Source organism: the organism of the source record quoted next, unplaced genomic scaffold (assembly GCF_019419815.1).
Source record: "Pyrus x bretschneideri cultivar Hongxiangsu unplaced genomic scaffold, Pyrus_bretschneideri_v1 Contig1, whole genome shotgun sequence".
NCBI lineage: Eukaryota > Viridiplantae > Streptophyta > Magnoliopsida > Rosales > Rosaceae > Pyrus > Pyrus x bretschneideri.
Window position 1 is genome coordinate 3055425 of NW_025999390.1, and position 15522 is coordinate 3070946.

The following is a 15522-nucleotide window of genomic DNA, read 5'->3' on the forward strand; positions in this document are numbered from 1 at the left end:
TCTTCTTCTCTCTGTATATTTCTGCATTCATTATTTTCATTGAAGAAACTCAATCCATAAATCAAACACTAATAAACACTACCCAATTTCAAATTTAATTGTGTACCCAACATAATGAAAAGTTTTGTGCACAATTAAAATTTTAAAGTCAGTAACAAATTTTTCTTTTTTATTTGAGTAATATTATTCATATCATGTTTTGTACCACATTTTCATACCACCTTAGGTGGCATTTGATGTGAACAGCCACATCATTTAAATTAATCAAATTTTAAATTTAGTTCATTATTTAATAAACTAATAATCAAGGCCATCTCAAACCGATGGCTGGCCAGATGACTCGTTTTAGCCCTTTGGACCTCCAAGATTCTTCAAGATATTAATATTTTAATGAACAGTACAGGGCCATATTTGTCTCCATCTCCAACCGAGAGTCAGAGGGCTCGTTTTAGCTCTATCACAAAAAACCGTCTCCAACCGAGGGCCAAATGGCCATAAGGCCAAACATAATTTATTATTTAAAAACTACAACTTAAATGTTGTTTAAGTTTCATGTTGTTAAATGTTTTTTTTTTATGTTGTATAATTTTTATGTTGGTTAATGTTATTAATATTATTTAATGTTGTTTCATGTTACTTAATTTAATTTAATGTTGTATAATGGCTTAGGAGGTTATAGAAAAAAAAATAGAATTAAAAAAATATGAAACAAATTTTGTGAAATAGAGGTTAAAGGAAAAAAAAAATAGAATTTAAAATAAAATGAAACAAATTTTGTGAAATAGAAGTTATAAGAAAAATGAAATTTAAAAAAAAATATGAAACAAATTTGTAAAATAAAAGTTATAGGAAAAAAATAGAATTAAAATAAAATGAAAAATAGAAGTTATAGGAAAATTTTTGTAAATAAAAAAAATAATAATAAAACTGTTAAAAAAAAATATTCAAAGAATTCTTGTCGATTATAACTGACAGGAAATCCAACATAAGCAAAAAAAATATGGCCAGCCCTCCAGCCCTCTAGCCCTCTCCGATTCCGTGGGGTCCTCTCAGATTCCAGAGCCCTCTGGCCTAGCCCTTAGTTAAAGACGGTTTTCGAGCTATTTTAGGTCTTCTTACCCTTTGGACCCTTCGGTTGGAGGTGACCTAAGAAAAACTAGTTAATTAAATGATGATTGTGGTATACGAGAAGTCTTTCTCCTTCATTTCCTTGGCTTTTGCAAATTTTTCAAATGATGTGGCTGTCCACATCAGATGCCACCTACCTAAGGTGGTATAGAAATGTGATATAATAACATTACTCTTTTTATTTGGTTGGTAAAAGTTGTCATTTTCAAACCTGAAGTGTAGGAAGACTAAATTTATTAAGCTCAAAATAGAATTACCAATACAATATCCAATCATCTATATTCAATTCTTTTGAAATCAATTATCCATAGTCAATGGTGTTCCATGCCACTATTTAATGTAGCTCAACCATTTCTTATTATTCTAAAATAAGTATGGTATTCGTTAATTAGGTAGAACACGTACAAAAAAAGCCACACTCGTTGTCGCTTGCTATGGAGCAGTTCAAAGGCCAGCCCCGGCTTCCGAAATTCGCCGTCCCGAAACGGTACGACGTGAAGCTGAAGCCTGACCTCGCCGCCTGCAAATTCGGCGGCTCCGTCGCCATCGACCTCGATATCGTCGCTGATACCAAATTCGTCGTCCTCAATGCCGCCGAGCTCACCGTCAACGCCGGTTCCGTCTCTTTCACTCACGGAGGCTCGTCCAAGGTAATCTCTGATCGATGCGCATTTTCTTTTCAAAAATTGTAGAACTACAAAAAAGTAGAGTTGAGGAGTTTGGCTGATGAAATTTCATTGTTTTTAGGTTGATCTGTTCATTTTTACTCGTTTAGTAAATCTAAAGCGACTTAATCAATCGTTAAATAGTTTTAATGGTTTAATTACTGCTCTGTTTCTGATTTGTGAATTGTGAGCAAGTGAACAGATTGCAATTCATAGAATGATTGTAAAATTGTCAACTTTACTGCCTTGTTTGGCTGGTCAGATATTTACTGAATGAGTCAATGAACGTTTGAGCAGGTGTTCAAGCCTTCGAAAGCTGAGACGTTCGAAGAGGATGGGATTGTGGTTTTGGAGTTTGGAGAGATGCTTCGGATTGGGTATGGAGTTTTGGCTATTGAGTTTGAGGGAATTTTGAATGACAAGATGAAGGGGTTCTATAGAAGGTAATTTTGGAATGCCAAAATTTTTAGGCAGTCCATCGTCGTTTGTTTTTTCGATATTATAAGATATCAATGGTATAGATATGTCTAAAATTTGATTTGTTTTGTGAAGTACATATGAGCAGAACGGTGAGAAGAAAAATATGGCAGTTACACAGTTTGAACCGGTTGATGCCAGGCGGTGCTTTCCATGTTGGGATGAACCTGCTTGCAAGGTTACTCTCTCTCTCTCTCTCGCACACAGTTGATTTTCATCATTATCAAGTGATTTTGTTCACATCATTCTGGATATGCGTAGTTCTGAATGTATTTTTGAAACTAGATAAAAAGAGATCTGTTGTTTATGATGGTAGTATAGATGAGAAATCAATCTTCCCGTTCTGGTTAAAATTTTCAAATCTAGAGTTTATGGCTTACTGGCTATTTGGTTGGCAGGCTACATTCAAGATTACACTTGATGGTGTTCCGTCGGAACTAGTAGCCCTTTCCAACATGCCGATTGAAGAAGAAAAAGTTAACGGACATCTGAAGACAGTTTCATATGTGGAAACACCAATTATGTCTACATATTTGGTGGCCGTTGTTGTCGGATTGTTTGATTATGTTGAAGATCATACTTCTGATGGTAAACTCCTATACAATATCCCTAGTTTTCATGTGTATGTCAGTACAACTGTACAACCCTTTTCTTAATGATGTCACATTTTAATGTCGTTGCAGGGGTCAAGGTGCGGGTATATTGTCAAGTTGGTAAGGCAGACCAAGGGAAATTTGCTTTGCACGTTGCTGTCAAGACACTTGAATTGTACAAAGAGTATGTTCAAAGTTACTGATCATTCATATTCAAATTGGCATATACACTTGATGCATGTTATCAACAAAAATTGGCAGTTTCTCTAGATTTCCCCCTTCCGCACTGATGCTGCATTATTCAATATATAATCATTGACAACAAGTTCTGCAGCTACTTTGCTGTGCCATACCCTTTGCCCAAATTGGATATGGTCGCAATACCTGATTTCTCTGCTGGTGCCATGGAGAACTATGGTTTAGTTACATACCGAGAAACAGCTTTGCTTTTTGATGAACAACATTCTGCAGCTGTCAACAAGCAATGGGTAACATGCGCATCCTGAATGTCACCTTAGCTTTCAGAGTTATCTTGGTTTGATATGGTAGGGATGTATAATTTTTGCACCCAATTATATGTTTAATCACTTTATTTGGTTTTGGTAAAAGGTTGCGACGGTCGTGGCACATGAATTGGCACACCAGTGGTTTGGCAATCTTGTAACAATGGAATGGTGGACACATTTATGGCTGAATGAGGGATTTGCAACATGGGTATCACATCGTAGTTCTTGTCATTGTTATACTTGTTATTTTCCATGCCGTTGTACTTATAAGTATTTTAATGTCATTAGGTGAGCTATTTGGCTACTGATAGCTTGTTCCCAGAGTGGAAAATATGGACTCAGTTTCTTGATGAACTTACTGATGGTCTTAAGCTGGATGGGCTTGAAGAATCTCACCCCATTGAGGTACTTCTTTGGGGACTTGGTCTTTCATGGGTTTCATTTTAATTCTGTCCTAAATTTTGCTGTATCCCTGTCATCAAATCTGGATCATCTGCATAGAAGGCTTTAAATAGTAATATCACCACTATAGTTTTCAAGGCGTTACTCATTGGAGGGTATTAGTATATATAAATATGTATTTCTGGTATATTATGCTTTAATGTTTTTCCTTTTGGCCAGGTGGAGATCAATCATGCTGCTGAGGTTGATGAAATATTTGATGCGATAAGTTATAAAAAAGGTGCTTCTGTTATTCGGATGCTACAAAGCTATCTAGGTGCTGAAGTTTTCCAGGTAAGTCCTTTGATTTGTCAGCGAGTGTGCTTGAGGGTTGAAGGATCAACTATCTTATTTTCTATGATATAAAAAGATTACAGAGTTAATTTCCTGCTACTTTTTAATGCATCCAGCGGTCACTTGCTTCATATATAAAAAAACATGCTTACTCAAATGCAAAGACAGAAGATTTGTGGGCTGCCCTTGAGGAGGGATCTGGTGAACCTGTAAACAAGCTAATGAATTCATGGACACAGCAAAAAGGTTACCCGGTTATTTCTGTCAAAGTCAAAGATCAGAAATTGGAGTTTGATCAGGTTTTCTTATGTTTGCTTCTTTCAAAGTTGTTTGATTATCTATGGCATGAACAATGACCTAATCAATGATCTAATAAATAAATTAATCTGTGGCAGACACAATTCTACTCAAGCAGTTCCCAAGGCGATGGGCAATGGATTGTGCCGATCACATTATCCTGTGGCTCATATGATGTACGCAAGAATTTCCTACTGCAAGCGAAGTCTGAAACTCTTGACATAAAGGAATTTCTGGGTTGCTCAGTAGGAAAGGCTGGATGTGGAGGCAACAAGGACAATGCAATATGCAGTTGGATAAAAGTGAATGTAGATCAGACTGGTTTTTACAGAGTGAAATATGAGGACGAACTTGCAGTTGCACTTAAAAACGCTATAGAAAAGAAACAATTGTCTGAAACTGACAGATTTGGTAATCATCATTTCATACACGTGCTTGTTTATCTCTTTGATAGTGAAAGCTTTCGTTAATATTTTTGCTTTCACAGGCATTTTGGATGATTCGTTTGCCCTATCAATGGCTCGCAAGCAGTCTTTTGCTTCATTGCTTACCTTGTTGAGCGCTTACAGAGAGGAACTTGACTATATTGTGCTGTCAAATTTGATTACTGTAACAATCACCCCTGCATTGTGTTTATACTTTGCGTTTATGTTACTGCATTTGTGACCTTGGCCTGATTCTGGTCCTCACTTTTTACAGGTAAGTTGTAAGCTCGCAAGAATTGCAGCTGATGCTGTACCCGGACTACTGGATCACATTAATCAATTCTTTATTGGCCTTTTCCAGTATTCTGCTGAGTAAGATTGTTCTCTTTTAAACAACTGAAGTGCGGAGCTAGATTTGCTATTTTCTTTTTCTTTAATTTTGTCTAGTTTTATTATTTATGTTGGAATTTCTTTGCAGGAAGCTTGGTTGGCAGCCTAAACCCGGCGAAAGCCATTTAGATGCAATGTTGAGAGGAGATATTTTGAATGCGCTTGCTGTGTTTGGACACGACCTAACATTAGATGAAGCAACTAGGCGTTTTCATGCCTTTTTAGAAGACAGAAACACGCCCCTCCTTCCCCCTGACATTAGAAAGGTTGCTTTGATGTAAATCATTAATTACACATACATATTTAACCTTTTCGTTTCTTCATTGATGTTCATCATGGACTATTGTTGCAGGCAGTATATGTGGCTGTAATGCAAAGGGCAAGCGTATCTAACCGATCAAGCTATGAATCTCTTCTTAGACTCTACAGAGAGAGTGATTTAAGCCAGGAGAAAACCCGCATTCTAAGTTAATATATGTAATTAGTAAAATAATTCTGAAATGTTAGCCTGTTGGATTGTTGCGCTAATCGATGTTTATGTGCCTGTAGGTTCTTTAGCATCTTGTCCTGATCCCAATATTACATTGGAAGTTCTCAACTTTATATTGACTCCTGAGGTATTTTGATTTTTTGTCTCTTAATTAGAGGTTGGAGTTTTACAAACCAGTAATAATTTAGGGTGTCTCAAAGCTAAATGATATACTGACTTTACTACCCGTGTACGTAGGTTCGCAGTCAGGATGCTGTCTTTGGACTTGCTGTTAGCAGTAAAGGACGGGAAACAGCTTGGACGTGGTTGAAGGTAACTCTCAAGCACAGGTTTTTAATCAGCATACTACAAAATGCACACATTCGTGCATTTTATTTTTCTTTTCCCACTTTTGTTACCATGATTCAGTTGCTATTTGGATTGTCCCGAAACACAGGAGAACTGGGAGCACATCTCAAAGACCTGGCGGTCTGGATTTCTAATTACTAGCTTTGTCAAGGCAGTTGTTTCTCCGGTTCGTTTTTTCGTACTCTAGAAACTTTCGTTCTTATCCTCGAGATTTTTTGTTGCGTATCGTAGATTTGAAATTACATGAGCAATGTTTCTAATGCCTTGTCATTTCCTTGTACCTTCCTCTGCAGTTTGCTTCGTTTGACAAGGTTAAGGAAATAGAGGAGTTCTTCAAAGCCCACCCCAACCCGGCGATAACCAGAACTTTGAAGCAGAGCATTGAGCGGGTACAGATTAACGCCAAGTGGGTTCAGAGCATCCAGAGCGAGAAAAACCTTGCCGACGTTGTGACGGAGTTGGCATACAGGAAATACTAGGGTTCCATGTTTGGCTTCTGTTTTGAAAGAAGACTGGATTTCCAAAGTTAATGTTTCTTGAATTTGCCAAGACAAAGAATGAAGAGACAAATAATAAAAGTACCAAGTTTTTCTTTAATATATGTTACGATCACATTGAGTTATTACGTTCCTTTCTGCTTCTATTTTTGTTTAAAAGGTGATTTTCGCACTACCTTCTCCTCGAAAAAATCAAACTGGGAAATGAATGGAAAAAGAGGGAACTTTGCCCACCCGTATTTTTTTATTTTCCTCACAAGTGAACGTTTGAGATTGTAATCGTATAAAAAAAAAAAAAAAAAAGTGCAGGACATACAACTTTCATCAGGAGAAAACTTGAGCTTTATTGGCAGGTAAATTCAAAGCCTTCCACAAGTGAACGTTTGAGATTTAACTCGTGAAAATCCATTTTTGTTCAAGCAAAATCATTACAAGTGGCAAGCAAATTCCAGATTTAGTAATCCATAAGCACTAAGATTGAAACAATATATTAAGCAAATACCTCGCTGAGCAATTTTTTTGGAACTCGGAGGCATAATGAATACAATGTCAAAAGCATCACACTGCCACCATTTTCCTAGTACAAAGCAGCCAAGATTTACAGAGCCAGAGCGCTCGGCAGTGTATAGCAATTGTTCTATGGTACATACAGACTGCTTGCGGTTCGGATTAAGCAATGAAGCCCGGGTGAAAAACATACGGGCAACATGATATATCAGATCATACGAAAGTTTTTATATCATACAGCTACGGATCAAATGGGAGATGAAGGAACTGATCACGTTTTGCTTTTAAACTTCCTTTGAGCTTTCAGATCCACCACAATCACAGTTATGTTGTCCTTACTTCCTTTGAGAAGAGCACGGTTCGAAAGAAACTCCGCAGCTGCCTGGGCAGCGGGATCAATTCCTTCGCCTCTTTCCAGCGGAAGTCCATCAGCACCATTCTTCTTGTGCCAGAGGAGTATTCGTCTCCGAGCAAGGTCACACACTTCTTCATTTGACATAACGTCCCATAAACCATCACTCGCTAATATTAGGCATTCGTCGTCTTTTGTTCGGGGAATAAACATCACTTCTGGTTCTGGAATGATGCATGGCTTTAAATATCTGTCGCCTGCAAACCCAAAACCAAAGTTGAAATTCAACTTTACTAACTGTTGAACTGCTCGAGCTTTTGAGTAGGCCATAACTTTTCTATGCACTTTGGTCATGAAATGTCTTTGTGCGTCTAAAAGTACCATGACCTAGCATCAAATCTACATGACGATATGATTCTTTGGACAGAGTTTAGCTACAAATTTACTGAATATATAGCATTCGGTGAGCTACCACAAAGGTTTCTACAAGAACAGCATCCGGTTGAGAAAGAAAAAAACCCATGGTGAAGCACATACCTATAGACCTTGACATAGCAAGAACGCCACAAACACGATGGCCATTCCATTGTATGACCTTGCCTCCAGCTGCTTCAATCCTTGCATATTCGTCTTCCCGATTTGGCTACAATCGATTTTCCATACACAGTTATTTTATGACAAAATACAATAAATGCAGATCAGTTTCCATAAACAGTCATAAACTATAAGATGCAAGACCTCAGTCAGAGAATGTCTTACTTTATGATCCACCGACAAAGCCATGGGTTCTTTACCCCGACAGAGAACTGCTCTGGAATCTCCACAGTTTGCTACTATGATATGAGACGAGCAAATAAGGGCAACGACAGCAGTGGAACCAACAGTTTCTGGGGCAACAGGCTCAAGACCAGCCTTCCCTCCAACCTCAGTATCAACCTTAAGAAAACAATTTGTAAATGCCTTTGTCCACTGTGCTTGGCATTATCTTTGATACTTTCATGAATTAGGCCTTCCTTAACAGATTCTATCTCTTCAGCTAAAGCCAAATGAACGCGGTCATGACAATAGTTTGCAACCTAAAGAAAATTAAAGCAGATTCCATGAAATACAATTACCGGTAGAAAGACATTATGTGCATTTTATGCAGCAGCAAAAAGTTGCCCACGGAACACATAAGGTTATGAAATGGTACCTGAGACCCTCCATGACCATCATAGACTCCAAAGAAATGAACAGTTTGGTGCAAACACTTGCTCAAGCCATCAAGTATGCGGTCACCAATCAGCATTTGAATTGGAATCTTAAACAGTTGTGGTATAGCGGCAAGCGCATCTTCCATCTCTGGCCTTCTTCCAATCACAGACGTAAACCCCCAAAGCGGTACATAGTCTACCTCAAAAACACTGCGGCTAACTGTTTCTTTGGCCCCCGTTTCCACAGGTAATTGATCAACAACTGCAGATGGCTTTGGGTCAGACCCATCACCAATTACTTCCTCAAGGCTCCCCGTCACAGGAAGGGGATCACTTGTGATCTCTGTCTCAACATTTGAATCACCTAAATCCGTAGCCTTATCGACAACTTCTACACAGCAAATGCTCTTCTCCTTGTCTACAGAACTCAACGTGCCTGCATCAGGACCAATCTCATAAACGAGTAAGTCCTCTAAACACAAGCTACTTGACTCACTCGCCACTGAGAGTGAACAAGAGCTATCAAGAACCTGATCGCCTTCCAATGATAAAGAATCATCGTCCTCACTCTCACAGCCTATCGCATCAGCAGAATGAAACCCAATTACTTTCGTCTTGAGATATCATATCCAACAAAGGAGCTCCTCCCCCCTTGTCCTCTTTTGGCGCTGAAACTGCTCCAAAACTATCATTCCCCGAACAATTACAATTACAATCCTCTTCACCAGCTGCAACCGTCTCACTGGAACCCATGGTGACAGAATCAGATAGCAATCCCGCCGTGTTTGTCATTAGCTTAAGTCTTGTGATATCCATGTGGACAGCTATGGTTGGGTTATCACAGACTGAGTTACCTACTCTAAATGGCACCGCGACTGGCGGAGACATTTCCTCCATCAAAATCCTTATCTGGGCAGTACAAAAAGTTACCCTCCAACATCACACAAGCTGTCATTTCTCAATTAATCTCTGACTTTCTCCCCCTATTGAGAATGATTCCGGAATGTCAACGGTGGGTTCTAACAGGCCATTTTCCATGCCTGAGGGCACCCGAATAAAGGCGAAAAGACGGTGCAAAACTCAGGAGATGTGAATGTACAAATGAGCTCAAAAAGGTGGTGGAAAAGGAAATGGGTACCCAGATCTGGTCAACAACAATGGATCCACACTTCCACTTTAGGAAATTGAACCCTATAGACTAAATTGACACGTTTTGAGCCCTTTCCAACTTCTTCTCTGGCCTCTTCTCATCAACCAAGCCCAGAAAGAAACAATCTTTAAATGCACAAATGGAAAGAAAAAAAACAAAAAACAAACTGCAAAATTAGAAGAAGTACAAAAATCAGATTAAATTTAGAACCAACCCCTTATCTAAACACAAGAAATAAAAAAAATGAAAGAGGAGGTCATGAGAAAGAAACCCAACAAAGGCAAAGCACCAAGAATCACAGGAAAAACCAACTCTACCAAAGAAAGCAGCTTTTTCCAACATATTAACTTAAAGACTTCCCTGGATCTGAGGCAACCTATCTCTGCCTCTTGTAATTCAACTCTCTCTCTTCTCACTCTCTCTCCAAATAATTATGACAATTATTAAGAAGGAAAAACAAGAAGAATCACTACCTAATTTGTCAATTGTATAGTCTTTCCTTCCCTACCTCCTTCCTCTCTCTCATCCTCTCTCTCTTAAACTTTACTCAAACAGCTGAACTCCATGAAAAGGATCAAAGAAATCAAGAAAACAAGATATGGGAAGCTTACCAATTAAAAATCCCAGCTCAAAGATGACTGCCTTTTTATTAATAAATGTACCTGCAGAGAGTTGAGAGAGCGCAAGAAAGGGCGTGGAAGAGAAGAGAAATATACCAAAAAAAAGTAAATAAAAAAAGGAAAAATAATGGAGGAAGAAAAGGACAAGAAAGAGACAGGACAGACGGGAGTGTATTTGAAGAGTGAGAAAAAGGTAACACGTGTCAAATCTAGAAGAGCATATTAAAGCATCTCCACCCATCCCATGATCCCTGCCTTTTTAATTCTCTAATCCTAAATTATTATCAAAAGGAAATTGCTTAAAAGTGATTTTTATTGTTATCTTTATACATCTATAATTTTTTGTTAATATCTTCGCTTTGGTGTCTGCTGTTGTTGGCAGTGTTGCTCGTGGACTGCCATGACCTTCTTTCACTTGCCTACAGGTTCTTTGGGGTATGTAGTTGTGTTGGGCGTGAAGCTTGGACTTGGGTGCTGGTGTTGGTGAGGCGTGGCTTTGTTTGGGGATCAAATTTGACTTGATCGACATACACGGTTGCTATTATGGTGGTTGCAACGGCGATTTTGGCGGATGTTGCAGTGGCTGTGGTTGTTTCTGTGTGTTTTGTGTTTTGGGCTCAATTTTTGGTTGGGCCTCTATTGGTTGTTTGTGTTTTCGTTCTTTGGCATTTGTGTTGTAAATTTTGGGCTTCTGTGTTGTAGTGTTTGTTGGTAATGTATGTTACCTTTGCTAAAACCCACAAAAAAAAAAAAAAAAAGAAAGAGAGAATGTCGTAGAGAGTCTTATCTAGTGTAAGAGTTGATATAGTGTTGATTAATAATAATGAGATATTCGAATTCAAAACTTCTCATAATATTTGTACTAATATTTGTACTTAGTTACTAAGAAAGTGAATTTAACAATGAGAAATCACTTCATTTCTCGTGATTGATAAGTCCAGATTAATAAAAAAAAATTCATGTCTTATGAAAAGCGAAACTGTCTTTTCAAACTTAGATTTTATTTTTATTTTCATTAGAAACTCAAGAGAAGCGTTAATTACAGTCTTAACAACTAGTGTGCTCCCATTAACAATTAATAAACTTATTTCCGCGTATCAAATGCAACATATGAGATGAACTATTTGGTATAGAATGTAGTTAGAAGGTTTGACCCACTAATTCATTATCTTTCCCTTTCAACTTACTAATCGTATTATTAGGTTGGGAGGAGGCTGACAACTTTAAGCTTAATTATTCAGTTTGCTGCATCTAGTTGACTTTAGCAAATAATTAATTAATAGTAACAAGCTTATATTAAGGTTTAACTACAGATTAGGTAAACAGATACAAATTAACAAGCACATAATTAAGTGATATTTATTAGTTTTTTCTAATTTTTTGAATGATTTCTCTCTAAGGGCTCACCTGTGCTTTTCAGAAATTACAAGAAAATTATGTTAATGATTGTTCAACCTTATAGAGAGAGACTTAAATCGAACTGAGACGTCAAAGTGACGGACAATCAGTTCTATTTAAATTGCCAAATCTTATTCAGTTTCATCTAAGCTCGGTTTTTGAATTTTCGCGGAAGAAGAAGAAGCGGTTCAGTTGATTAAAAAATATATTGATTTTGAAAATGTTTGTACATAAATATTGATCTGAAAACAGATGGAAAATTAGAATAATGTCTAGTGTTCATTAATTTTAATTATATTTTGAAAACATCCTGAAACCGAAAGGGAAGATGTCCAAGTCCGGACTACTGCTGCCGGTGTCATAAAACGACGTCACTCACTGACGCGAATTACATAAAATTAAAATTACGGCCCACTTGGTGGACTCGGTTTCGTGGATTATTCTTGGGTCTCGGATTTGTGTGGGTCAGAGGGCTATGGACTGCTGAGCCCAAATTGTTTTTATTTATTTATTTTTCTTGGTACTGAAAATTTGTTCTTATTTATCTTTTTCTTATTACAATTGAACATGTTCGATTTAGAAGAATATTTAAAAATCCAACACAAGGTTTTTTGTTTTTATGTGGGTGAAAATCTCCAATTTTAAACAAAAAAAAACAAAAGTAGCAGACCTAGGTGTAGCCAAGTTAATTTGCTTAATGTTTTTCTATAATGCATCTTAATTCGAATCATTTTTCTGTAATGTAAATTTAGTTAGAATAGTCACCTCTGCCGAGGGTTTAAGCTGTGTTTTGTGTGACTTGGCTGCTAATGATTGGGTTGAAATGCCCAAATGTTTTGTGGATGGTGAATCCATCAAGTTCTTGTCTGCCTTCTCATTTGAGCCAAGGATTGAGGCTTTTGTGCGATTTGCAAATTGTGTTATTGGATTTATTTATTTTTTGCTTCTTATTGTTTTAGCATTTGTCTTGCATTGTATTGTTCTCATTCTGTTTATGTTTAAGTGCTTCTAGAATAGCTAAAAGTGTTTTCAGACAACAAAAGTCTTAAGTGCGTCGTCGGTTAGGAGTTGTGAACTATTTTTTGGAGTTTTTTTTTTTTTTTTTTCACTTGGAAATGAAGACTTGGATGCTACATGTCCCTTGAAATACTTGGTTTTGTGAATTTTGAGTGTCCATTTCGAAAATTTTGGCCATCTCGTATGCAAAGAGGCCTTCTTTAGACCAGGCCACAGGTGATCGAGAGTTAAGGCCACAGGTGACAGAGAGATCACCATATCTTCCAGGTCCAGGGCGTTTATTCCAAGGCGCCCAACTATACTATACACCATATTTTGTCTTAATACTGGTTAATTCGTGTATTTTGGAACAATATTTTTCTGCTTTTTGGAGACAAGTACAATATTCATTAGCATTATAGAAGAACATGTACAAGAGAGAATAGGGTACACCACTGAAAAGGGCCACAATAAAATCCTTGTCGGGAATTTTAACCCGGTCAAAAGAGAAAAAAACGCCACACACCAAATTTACATAGTATAACTACTCTTTACAACGCTCCTCAAACCAAACTATGTCTATGTGCAATGCAGTTAGCTTCCCTATCCACATAATTGTATTTGACATGTTGAAAAAAGCCAGTGAAGGATCATTAAGCGCAGGTTCAAGTAATGAGGAGTCAACAGAGGAATGCTTTGACGAATCACTTTCCAATGCCTACAAGTTCTCACGGCATTGGTGAAGATGAACAAAAGTTCAGTTGAAACTTTAGGAGGGGACGTTGACTGGTCAACATCACGCCTTTTGATTCGGCAGAATCCCTGAAACGATAGATGGATTCTCGATTTAGCAACATCTAGAAGACATTGTCCTAGAATTAAATTTTCTACAAGACACCTAGATTATATGTAGATTAAATCCAAACAACAAACCTCACTGGAAACTTGAAGGTGAGTTCAACTGACGCTCCTTAATTTGGCTCACATCTGCTCAGTCTTTCGTATGTTGTGCAAAAACTTGCGCAACTAAGATAAGCAAATCCATGCTTGGGAAAATTTGATATCGAATTTGGTACGTACAGATGAATAATTACCTAAAAGTATGTCATAAATTAGTAAGATGTGGGCAAGAAGTTAAATAATCATTACGAATTTGATATATATATATAAAATCAGAGAATCACCTTTCCAAAGAAGATTAATCTATACGCCTAGCTCGTGGGTCACCACTTGATCCACATTACTCATCTCTCCTTCTCCTTTGAAGAAGAAAAATAAGCAAATTAATCAAATATGATAATAGCATTTGTTATTGATACATAAATAAATGCGTAAATAAGATAAGTAGAGCTTAGTTACCAGATTTATGATGAGATTTTGATGTTTGGGATGTGAGAAATCTTGGGCCACTCCTCTCCACTGCCTTGTTGACAACGCTCTGAAAGATTCAGACAACCCCAAATGATAAGCTCTTGCACCGGTGTTTTGCAGAGGAAGTCTGGCAGTGTTGTTAAGTTTTTGCAGCAACTGATTTCTAAGGAGGAAAGGCATGGCATGATTGAAATTTCAGAATCCTCTTTGTTCCACCCTTCCACGCCTACTTCCCACTCTTCCAACGCTGACATGCTGTAGATCCCTAGTTGTTTCAACTTTGGGAAAAATGATGATGATGATGATGATAATTTCAATGACATTGCGTAATCTTGGTCGACTATTCCCAAAAACTCACCACCAATCTTTTTCACCTTTTGCATTACCCATAGAGATAGTTCTTCAAGGTATGGCAATTTCCCAAGAGGAGGCAAAAACTCACAATTATACCAATCAACTAGAATGATGCTTCTTAAGTTTCGCAAAGACATCATCCAATTGGGGCAGGTGGTGCCCGAATGATGAGAAATGTGTAAAGATTCCAGATTTTCATGCGGTCGTAAGACATTTAGTATTTCAACAGTGCTTCTTGCTTGCTGCTTGTACTGGACATCACTACAATCAATTATGAGATAAAAGAGTTGGTTCATGTCCCACAACTGTGCTTTCTCAAGCTCACTCTCATCTTTCACATTCCCCTTCAATTTTATGTGGAGACAGCCCTCCAGTTCAAGACTTTCAGATCTCCCAATTGTAATGCTGTTGTACCCTCATCCTCGCCACAATCCACAACATACCAATCAATTGTTTTCAAATTCTTTAATCTACGAATCCCTTTTGGTAAGTACTTAAGCTTAAAACACCCTAAAACATAAAGGTGCTTTAAGCTAATCAACTTTCCCATCTTATCAGGTAGTTTTTCAAATCGCTGACAGCCAAAAAGACGCAAGGTATACAAATTGTACAACTCACAGATACTATCAGGTAATGTCTTTAGATCATGATTCCATGACAAATCAATATGCCTCAAATGTATCAATTCACCAATTTCTTTTGGGACTTCACTTATGCTACTGCAATTCAAATTTAATGACCTTAGACATTTCAATTGTAAAATAAAATTGAAATCCATCGTTGTAGGATTAGGATTGTATGACCAAAGAATTGTGAGAGTACGCAGATTTTTGCAATTGTAATATGCATTAAAAGTGGGAGTGGCCCACCATGTTTCAAACTTATGTCAAATGGCGAACCTTTTCACCCAAAACTTTTGTTTCATTGCCAACACCCTCATCATCGATAGTCAAACATTCATTCTTGGTGAGAGATTGCACAAAGTCATGAACAATATCATGCATTTTGCATTCTATAATTTTACCACTGA

The 15522-nt window shown here is 37.5% G+C and overlaps 3 protein-coding genes across 3 annotated transcripts; 1 reads left to right on the top strand and 2 right to left on the bottom strand.

The window, feature by feature from the left end:
* Positions 1–1508: 1508 nt before the first annotated feature.
* On the top strand, positions 1509–6653 carry LOC103955429 (aminopeptidase M1). The gene is made up of 19 exons (XM_048579378.1): positions 1509–1778; positions 2091–2236; positions 2346–2448; positions 2669–2858; positions 2954–3047; positions 3198–3351; positions 3473–3577; positions 3658–3774; positions 3991–4104; positions 4221–4403; positions 4500–4812; positions 4889–5010; positions 5101–5198; positions 5305–5482; positions 5569–5683; positions 5766–5833; positions 5944–6018; positions 6143–6220; positions 6348–6653. Exons 1-19 carry the CDS (start codon positions 1563–1565, stop codon positions 6531–6533), a joined length of 2655 nt encoding a protein of 884 aa, XP_048435335.1. The 5' UTR covers positions 1509–1562; the 3' UTR covers positions 6534–6653.
* Positions 6654–7023: 370 nt separating this feature from the next.
* LOC103952470 (protein phosphatase 2C 50) lies at positions 7024–10307 on the bottom strand. Its single transcript, XM_048579382.1, is given in 6 exon segments — positions 7024–7667; positions 7948–8053; positions 8170–8393; positions 8396–8486; positions 8603–9196; positions 9198–10307. Coding segments are annotated over 6 exon segments (1656 nt in total). The 5' UTR covers positions 9501–10307; the 3' UTR covers positions 7024–7329.
* A 2845-nt stretch (positions 10308–13152) lies between these two features.
* On the bottom strand, positions 13153–15480 carry LOC103952485 (disease resistance protein RGA2-like). The gene is made up of 4 exons (XM_048579429.1): positions 14127–15480; positions 13952–14026; positions 13701–13861; positions 13153–13589 (listed from the first exon to the last, which is right to left on the bottom strand). The coding sequence occupies exon 1, from the start codon at positions 14786–14788 to the stop codon at positions 14132–14134; it is 657 nt and encodes a 218-aa protein (XP_048435386.1). The 5' UTR covers positions 14789–15480; the 3' UTR covers positions 13153–13589; positions 13701–13861; positions 13952–14026; positions 14127–14131.
* Positions 15481–15522: the final 42 nt, after the last annotated feature.